This window comes from Ruditapes philippinarum, unplaced genomic scaffold (assembly GCF_026571515.1).
Source record: "Ruditapes philippinarum isolate M1 unplaced genomic scaffold, ASM2657151v2 ctg13655_1_1_1_1, whole genome shotgun sequence".
Taxonomy (NCBI): Eukaryota; Metazoa; Mollusca; class Bivalvia; order Venerida; family Veneridae; genus Ruditapes; species Ruditapes philippinarum.
In genome coordinates, this window is record NW_026854382.1 from 8546 (window position 1) to 18369 (window position 9824).

A 9824-nucleotide genomic window follows, 5' to 3' on the forward strand; every position below is an offset into this window, starting at 1 on the left:
ATTGATTATACAAATTAAAAAATTAAAATGTTGTCGTATTTTTCTTGCATACATACTATAATGAATAAGAAATAGCATGTTAGAAAATCAAACAACACAAAAGACGGATATTCCTGTCCATTACGATGTTACAAAATTCTGTCATAACTGAATGCATTATGCATGGCAGAAAAAATTGGCACAAGTGTAACGTTCGGACTTAAAATGTTTTTATGTCAGATCGCCGTAGTGTTCAACAAGCATAATGGCAATATTTGATTCATTTTCAAAAAGAACTTTAGATTTCCCGCTTAGATGAGGAATGGTAATAAAACCGTATTGAATACCTAAAGATGTAATGTAAAAGAGTATTTTCCTAAGAATAAAAACGTTATCAAACCTAAGATCTGTGGTAACGATCGAATTTCGTGGTAATTCTTAAAATCAGTTTTATGGAATGTTCATTTGTTGAAATCAAAAGGTATTAACCTAATGTCTGTTCTTCAAAGACGTTTACACATTGCAATCATAAAATTACATAACCAACTTACAAGTTAGCTACAATTCATTCGAATCAAGAAATCAAGCTACTTAAATCGAACTGTTGCTGTATTTTTACACACTGGAACTTAATCCTAAGTTAGACCTTTTGTTCGTACATTATTATAGTTAAAAGCACATTGACCAACTATTACAAAGTTTTGTGTTTTATGATAGACAAACTTTAAATGCAATTAACATGGTATAAGTAATTTTGCACATTCAGTGATTTTAGAAAAATCTTCACATAACAGACGATAACAATACTATTTAAACGAAATCTGAAAAAAGATGGCATATAAATTGTTCAAATAGGAAAGTCCTTTCTTGTTCTTGCTTTGGTGCTTTTGTTTTCCCATTTGTATACTTTGTCTTTGATCACAGCTAATACTCCTCTAACACTTTGTTTCTTAAATGATTCTTCCAATGACGCTTTTACAGTGGGAGATTTGTCATTGATGTCTTCCTTACTTGTCTTCGACTTTATTTCTGCAATAAAAAAAATTTTCAGATTATTTTGCAATTTGATTTTTCTCATTCTTTCAAAAATAATTTTGAGAAATAAGGCAAGCTGAGTATATAACCATAGTAGAATTTTCGTTTTTAAATCTACAATAAACAGAAACAGTCTGGTTAAGACAATTAAGTGCCTGTCCTGGCACAAAATCAAAATTCAACATTTGAATACAATAACTAAAATACAATAACGAAAATTGATTACATTCGCCGTAAGTTTTGGTATAAATCAACGAAAGTAATAATCTAATTATATAAATATGATGATCTTGTATAAATTTTTTTATCAATATAAGGAATGCTAGATATACACTTTTATACTTAAACATATTGCCTTCCATCGAAAATAAAATCATTAGACCATTACAGCTACTACTTAAATTCCACAGCATGAGTTTTTATTGAAATCATTAACAAACTTATTTCCCATTTACAAAAGGCATGAGAAAAAGTTACCTATCTTGTGTATAATTCTCAAAAACTTATTGTAAAACATTTGGAAATGTGACGAAGATTGTAGAGCACTCTCTTTTCTTTTAGACATCATTTTTTGTCTGGTATGGTATAACCCTATTTCTCGGTACCTTGATGGTGTACTTAATTTAGATACAAAATTGATCAAATGATGTCTGATATCTATCCTAATGAACCTCAACCGACTAAAACGAATTTTTTATTTTTTTACACGCCATTTTAAGAACTTTATATAACAATCGATGACAATACTATTCACCGTAAATCTATGATATATAAGAGGATTCTGATTTTGATATAGTCAATTATAAACATTTTGATCGATATGAACCCCATGCAGTATTTTACGGGGTGTATGCCCCTCAGTTAATTACATTCGGTAGAGTTAGTAAACGATTTTAACGAACAGAATATTTTCATTACATAGTAATTCGCTTGATGGGGATTCATTTTATTTGCACTGTCTTGTTTAAAAGGAACATGTTTGGGCTAAGGGAGAGGTTTGCTGCATCATCAACCGGTTTAAATTCCCCAGTAGTGCAAATGCTGTTGACAGTTCAAAGGTTGTGCCTCTATGTTTGTCAGATGTATGTCTTGTTTGTTGCCTCATGATATTGTGCTGACACTTTTGAATCCCTTGATTGTTCTCGTTTTTGGTAACTTTAAATTTAATTTTACACCCTCTCTCCCCCATTCCCCGATCCTCAAGTTCTCTTTCCCTTTACCTTTTTACACTTGTAGGGGCCCATTTTTTAATTGTCGTCTTTAATTTCCTGTCTAGTTTATATAGTGTTCTATTCTGAAGTATTTAAATTAACATCCTATCCGTGCTTTGCCCTTGTGCAAGGTACTGTTTTTGTGTGTTGTCCTTCCCGAAAGTCCTGTTTTACTGGGTCGTAATGGGGATGTGTTCATTTAATGCCACCCTCCCTTGTTGCTCTTGTTTTTTCATATGTCATGTTCTTATACATCACCTCTATCAAAATGACATTTGTTTGTTTGTGAAAAACGCATGTAATATTGTTTTTTATTTTTACTTGAAGAAAATCACTTATAAAAAAACTAATATTTTGTGTTTTACATTGCAGTGGCATATGCATTTTGTGAGTGCTTTGTGTCTGAAATAGTGTAAGGTATCAATTGATTCAGTTATAATAACTGGAGCTATAAGCCTATAATAAGACATTTCATTGAAATATAGTATGTTTTATTTTATTTTCCAAAATATTTTGTGTACTTTTTGATGGATTGAGTCTGTCTATCAATGTAAAAAAATCTTTCAAACTAATAGTCGGCAAACAAGGTAATTAAAATTAATTTGAAATAGTCAATTAAAATTATTGCATACTTTGGTTACATTTATATATTAAATGGAAATAGGATAAAATCAATTAAATTGTCTTTCTGTATGTATGACTTTGACCTATTTTAAATCTTGTTTTAGTTTTATGTGTAAGCAAATCAGTCACTCACCCGGTTTTTTATTTATATCAACGTCATTTTGCATGTTGTTCATGGTGTGTGACATAACTAGTTTTAATACGATACGTGCATCTTCCTCTAAGATCGATAGAATAGAGCGGAGCAATTTCACTGTCGTTGCGAAAGATACAACCGCACCGATAGGCATACCTATCACAGGAACTGCCAAACCAACCGCCGATTCTACAACTTCAGAACAAATCAAAACACTCGATGCCATGACCCCTTTTGCGGTACAAGCAAGGGCAAGTGATTTTAATGAATATTTGTCTGCCAAAATATCAATAGGCATATTCATCATTAAGCTGAGTGATTGCATATCATCATTCGAAAGCCCAAGTTGTTTGCGGTATAAACGTGTCTCGTTTGCTATAAGCAAACCATCTGCAACGAGGGATGTTCCTGGAATAGGAATTGCACCTGAAAGACTCGATAATACGCCCATTCCCCATATTCTTTTACGGAGCGAATTTATTTTTCGCTGTAGTATTTCTGGTGTAAAAATATGAATCGAATATAAGAAAGCCTCACTCTTAAGTTCCGAAAAGCCGTCAACCAAATGAAGGAACAACTTTTCGAAATCCAGGTTTGTAGAAAAAATGTCATTGTTGTTAATCAAATAAATGTTTTTTTCTTGTCCAAGGTTTTGCTTGCAGTCTTCACGGATTTCATCAATAACCGTCAAGGGATTGTGTGGTTTCATAGCTTTTCTTTTCCGGATGGCATCGCTGTCAATTTGTGCATCAACTTTTGAACGTACAAAAAGATATGGTCTTCCAGTCTTTTTTATCTCTTCAGCTAACCAAGACTCATCCTGAGTAAATCTGTCACATGCCATTATAATAAACATGTCGTACATTTGGAATCTTATTTCCGGATGTTTGAGATACGTATTTCTTGGAAATGTGTCTGTGCCAACTCCAGGCAGATCCCAAAATATCAGAAGCTTGTTGTTAGGGTGTGGATAAGCCTTTCTTTGTTTGGTGCATTCATTATTGCCAACCGTTGCGTAACCCGGCTGTGATTCGTCTATATCACCCCTAATAGCATTGATAAAAGATGATTTGCCAACGCCAGATCGACCTGTTACAGCAATGTTTAGTTTTTCGTTTTCCCAGTTGTCCATTTTGTCTTTGATCGCAGCTGATATTCCTTTTACGCCATGTTTCTTAAATGATTCTTCCAATGACGCTTTTACAGATGAACATTCGTCATTGATGTCTTCCTTATCTGCCCTTGACTTTATTACTGCAACAAAAATATTTATTCTGATAATAATGTTTCTTTCTCATATTTTAACAAATTGAGTTTATAGCTATAGCAGTATATTCTTTTTCAAATCTTCATATAAACTACAACAGTCTGGTTAAAGCAAATAAGCCATTGAGCTGACACAAAATCTTAATATAACACCTGAACGCAAAAGATAGTATACTATGACAGTAATTCGCTCTAAGATTTTGTATTAATCAATTGTATTTATATACTAACTATATTAATATAATATTATTTTGTATTTTGCTAGATATAAACCTTTATTACAGAACATGTTGATATTGCCTACTATCTAAAATAAAATTGCAAGACCATTAATGGTACTACTAAACGTTCCATTTCCTTGTTTCAATATTGGTGAGCTCACTGTCTTAATCTAGTTAAAGCCGTCAGGTTTTTCCTTATATCATCATTTTTCAGATTAAGTTTTTTTCAAAATTCAATAATTCTATTAGATGTTTTGCTTTGTTATGATACATTTATACGACTTGTCCATGCTTGAATTTCAGTTTTTCGTCTTAGTTTCAATAAGAACATAGTTTGGTTAATTGCACACAGAACTTGCCAAACTTCGAAAAATCCTAAAAAGTCGACCAAGTTCGCAATAAATAAAACCATAAAATCATTTTTTAATCTTTGTATATTTTAACGTAAAGGGGAAATTTATTTAAAAAAAGGAAACACTCCTTATTCGTTGACCTTTTTTGAACACCGTAACGAAGAAGCGGTAAAGCTAAGTTATCAAATAATTCTAAAATATGTTCAATAGGTGAATTGCAACAAGACTTTCTTAAATGATTTTTGTTTTAGAGCTGATAAAATGTAAAAATTACTAAAAATAACTGGCACAAAATAATATTTAGATATGTTTGTTTACTGTATGTTTTGAGTTTATTGTGATGTATGGGTCAAACTTGTTAATTACTGTAGATTTTCACCGTTTTTGTGATTATGTGTTATAATATGTAAATATGTTCTGTTTTTATTGTCATGAATGGGTCTTGTTTGTTATGTAAATTACTGTAGATTTTCACCGTTTTTGTGATTATGTGTTATAATATGTAAAAATGTTTTGTTTTTATTGTGATGTATGGGCTGGTGGCCTGAATCATCTTAAAAAAGAGTTGAATTTTACTACATTTATTTTTAAACAACATCTTTTATAGACGCCCCACACTACCTCTTCTCCTGAAAAAAAAAATTTGACAAAGTTTTTATCCAAGGGCGATATTTTGACCAAAACTATAAAAATCCACTACACATTGTTTCATCCGAAATATTTTAGCTCAAGCCTGTGTAGTTTTGGAGGAGCAAGTTTTATTTTAAATTTTACGGGAGTATACGGGGAAAACATGTGACGACTCGGTGAGTGAGAGATCATTTTTTTACCCCAGAGCTACCATTTTAACAATGTTATCAGGGGTCTACTTGATAGTTTCATGCTTAATAAATAGCCCTTGTAGTGTGTAGTTTTTTTATAAAATATTTATATGAAGAAAAGTCGTGATGGTTTCCAGAACCGAGGATGAAAAATTGCAGGGCACCATAAATCTTCGAGAGCACATTGTCAATGCACAGAAAAGAGAATGTAAAATATATTCAAAACATAACTTTGTAGTGCACATAATACAGTCAAACCTATACATAAAGATCACACAGGTAAAAGCCAATATGTGGTATTTATCGACAGATGGTCTTTATTTACAGGTTATATACACTGTAAATATGATGATTGGAAACAAAACATGTGGTCTTGAGGGACAGGTGGTTCCTGTTCTGAGGTAGTAGGTAACATAGGTTTGACTATACATGTAAAGTGAAACATTTTATCATCTTGATTTAACAAATATAATCTTTTAAGTGCTTTTAAAGTTATCATTATAATGCAAGTTTTCAGAAAGACATTTACATGTATATTTTACCCCTTTAAAAAAATATCAATAGTTTCGTATGAGCAGAGATCATCATAGAGTGTTGGTGGTTAAAGAGAGCTGCGATAAAGCCGAGAGGACGTTCTCCATGATGAGAACTTTCAACACCCAACAACTTTCAATTTGAATAGAAACACCTGCCACAAGTACTACAACTAGGAGGAATGTCTGCTTCACGACGCAGATTTCTATACAGCACAGTTCGGCCCTATGTGCGACCTCTTTTTCAAGATGTGTTGTAGATGATGTACAGGAGAGCCTTATAAGACACTCGTGTTACCATGGAAATGGATTTGTAAGGCATTATCTGACTTCTGTTCTGATGATTTTTTCTTTTAATTTATTATATAAAATGGTGTCTGTTAACAAATATAATGAATATATGACAAACTATACATAGTTGTACTTGATTCAATTGCTTATTAGTTTTATATAAGATATATTGAAAGATTTATTTCTATGATAATGACATGATCACGGGAGGTCTTGAGATCCCCAAGAAAAATGTTAACGCTCTAAGCCTTGAAATTCTAGAGAAGTGGAGAAGTATATTTTTCTTTTTGCAACCAGATGTTAGCACTGAAAAAAATATTTAAACAATTTTGGAATCTTTTTGTCCAAGAAACATAATCTTGATAAGTTTTAATTGTTATGGTACATGAGTTTACTTGACAATTTTTTATGCCAATTATTTTTTCCTGCAGTCCATCTTACTTTTACTTTTTTCAGTAAAAATATATAGGAAAAAGCATGACGCCCCGGAGGAGGGCCAATTTTGACCAAAACACTTAAATGTTATCAGTCTTTGTAGATGCCTTATAGATGATATCTCAAGCTGAATATCTTAGTTCTAGACATAGAATTTTTAAAAAGAAAGATTTTTACTATGTTCATATATTGACAACATGTGTCCCCAAGGATGGGCCACTTTTGACCTAAGAGCAATACCTTGAGCAATTTTGATAAAGGTTCACAAGATGCATTGTGCAAAAAACAATAATTTTTACATCACTTATTGTTAGTATTCCCTTGTTTGCAACGGCAACAGGTTTCTGAATAGAAAACAAAAACGAGAAAAAAGATCAACAAGTCAAAGACAACGTGTTCACAGGATTCAGCCCCCGATACACTCTAGCTACCACAGCAGGGCACAATGAAGGCACCAAACCAGAATTGAGAGAAACACTGCGAAAGGAAGTGAGGGACATGCGATAAGCAAAATAATAAGAATACTTTTTTAATTGAAGGAAGATTGTCATTTAAGATATATTTGATTTATATTTCTAAAAAGGTAAAATTAGATATTCAATCCAAGGACAATGTCAGACAAAACAAATTTATAAAGATATAAACATTTCGATCAGGTGTTTTCTTTGATATAGTTCAAACATTCCACATTATGCCCCTTTATGTAAAATAAAGTGAATATATTTCCACGTTAAAGTTCATCCTCGAATCATCCTCGAATCTCAGATGATTTTAGCGTTTACAAAAAATCGTTAGTTAGGTCATTGAATGGAGATTTAGATAAGAATGATTTGAACATATATATCCATTTATTTATATTTTTATTCGTAATAAACAAAATGAAACATTCAAATCATAGAAACTAAATAAATAAACATATGTAATTCAAACTTACATTTTACTGTTTGATCATCTAATACTTCATCAGATCCGCTATGAAGTTCTTTTTTTCTCGCATCAGACATCCTCGTTTACTTTCAGATAAAGCAAAACCTTGCTCCCTCTAATGTTTTATAAATTTTACACCAGCGTAGTGTGATGTCAAGTATTTTATACAATGTCTTACTAAATACAAGATAGATGAATTTTATCTTTGCCACAGATATACAAGCATGGTTTAAAGTAACATGCCTCCGGATTCTCGCTATCATTTTATGAATACTTTTATAATGTATTTTAAGTAAAATATTGTGCAGAGAACAAAAAAACTAATTAATACATTGAAAACGGCATTTACAATCCACGTAAAAGAGATTCAAGTCTGCAAAAAATAACATTCACGCAGCAGAAATATGATTATAAACACTGAAAAAAATCAGTCATAAATCGCTCATAACATATCAATCAAAATTTGATTTTTTTTTTCTTTTTTTTTTTTTTTTTTTTTTTTCTTTTGTAAATTTATCATAATATGAAATACAAGAACAATGACTTATGATTTATTTTTCAATAAAAGCTTCATTTCTCAACATTAGACTCATTTATCAGTAAATCAAACATGGTTTTATTGACACTTCACTGATCATTATTCAGTGACTTGCAATGACATCGTTAAAGTTTGTTAATTATCAATGTTAGTTATTTTATTAACATAGCCTCCAAGCTTGTTATAAGAACGTGTATAAAAGACATACTTGAAGGTTCATGTGAAGAATAACTAAAAGGTTCTCCATATAAAAACAAAGAAGTCCTCTTTAAAATTTCAAAATGAAAAAGAGCAAATCAATTCCAATTTTCAAAACTGATAATGATAGAAACAAATTTGAAAAAAAAATTGATAAACTCTAATCTCAAATGAAACAGAAGTATTTAGGCAGCTTTCTCACTGTGTAAATAAAATTGATTGTCTTTAAAAAGTAAAATCTTATAACTTACACGTATTATTTTTAATATTTACAGATAGTCTTTCTATAAAAAGTATTTCATTGTGGTAAATCATTGTCGTCGAAAAATGAACACAAAGTTACGTATATTATTGTACTTTGTCTTGCATGATTATTATATAGTTTAAGCTAGTGATACCATGACACCTTGCATAAGTATCTTGATTTCTTCTTTAATTTTACAATACAATGGAAAACAAACATAGAATTATAAGTAGATAATTTACATCGTTTTACAAATGGCAGAAAAACGGAGTGAATCGTATTCATTAAAACATACTTTTTCGTGCCATGTTATTGTAACCTAAACCGCAATGTATTACTTCAATACATTGTAAATCTATATTATTTATGGCATATATATCAATCAAACACTGGCATAGAACAGTGGACTTGCTGGAAATCTCTTGGTTTCGGGTGTGCCCAAGCTATGAAAAGGTGACTGTACTCGAATGCTCCCAGAAACCATTTTGGAGTTGTCTTAATGTTGACATACCGTGAGTAATTTGTAAAATTGTTGTTACCCGGCGCCTGTTCTGTCTCAATCGGTTATATTAATCAATTACATTACGCATTAAAAATGCGCATGCCCCGTATACTAAAGGTCACGTGATATGGCCATATCGATTTACTTCAATTGCGTTTACATATATATTATTATAGATTATAATCGAGTGTAAAAAGCAATTCTATACAAGTTTTAGAAAATAATATTACAAAGCTGTAAGCCGGAATATGTTAAATTTCTTGTATTGCGTCATTGCTTGTACAACTTAAACCTCCAGCACTCGTAGCTCATCATTATCTTTTAACAAGTTTCTTTAATTTAATGGATACGACGGGCTAAAATGTATAACATGGTTAAGTTTATGACATGATGCATTTAGAGATAACTCAATTTGGGTATCGTATGATTTAGTTGCCATAATCTAGATCATTTTTTTTATCGGCGAGTTGTTAATCATATTTATCCACATAACCGTCTATATTACCTGAT

The 9824-nt window shown here is 31.3% G+C and overlaps 1 protein-coding gene across 2 annotated transcripts; it reads right to left on the bottom strand.

The window, feature by feature from the left end:
- Nucleotides 1-501: 501 nt before the first annotated feature.
- LOC132740016 (interferon-inducible GTPase 1-like) lies at nt 502-7979 on the bottom strand. 2 transcript variants are annotated; one of them, XM_060727870.1, is made up of 3 exons: nt 7840-7979; nt 3523-4239; nt 502-1008 (listed from the first exon to the last, which is right to left on the bottom strand). In XM_060727870.1, the coding sequence occupies exons 1-3, from the start codon at nt 7907-7909 to the stop codon at nt 827-829; spliced, it is 969 nt and encodes a 322-aa protein (XP_060583853.1). In that variant the 5' UTR covers nt 7910-7979; the 3' UTR covers nt 502-826. The 2 variants fall into 2 exon arrangements, with proteins under 2 accessions (XP_060583853.1, XP_060583851.1); XM_060727868.1 differs by lacking the exon at nt 502-1008 and having other exon boundaries at nt 2936-4239.
- Nucleotides 7980-9824: the final 1845 nt, after the last annotated feature.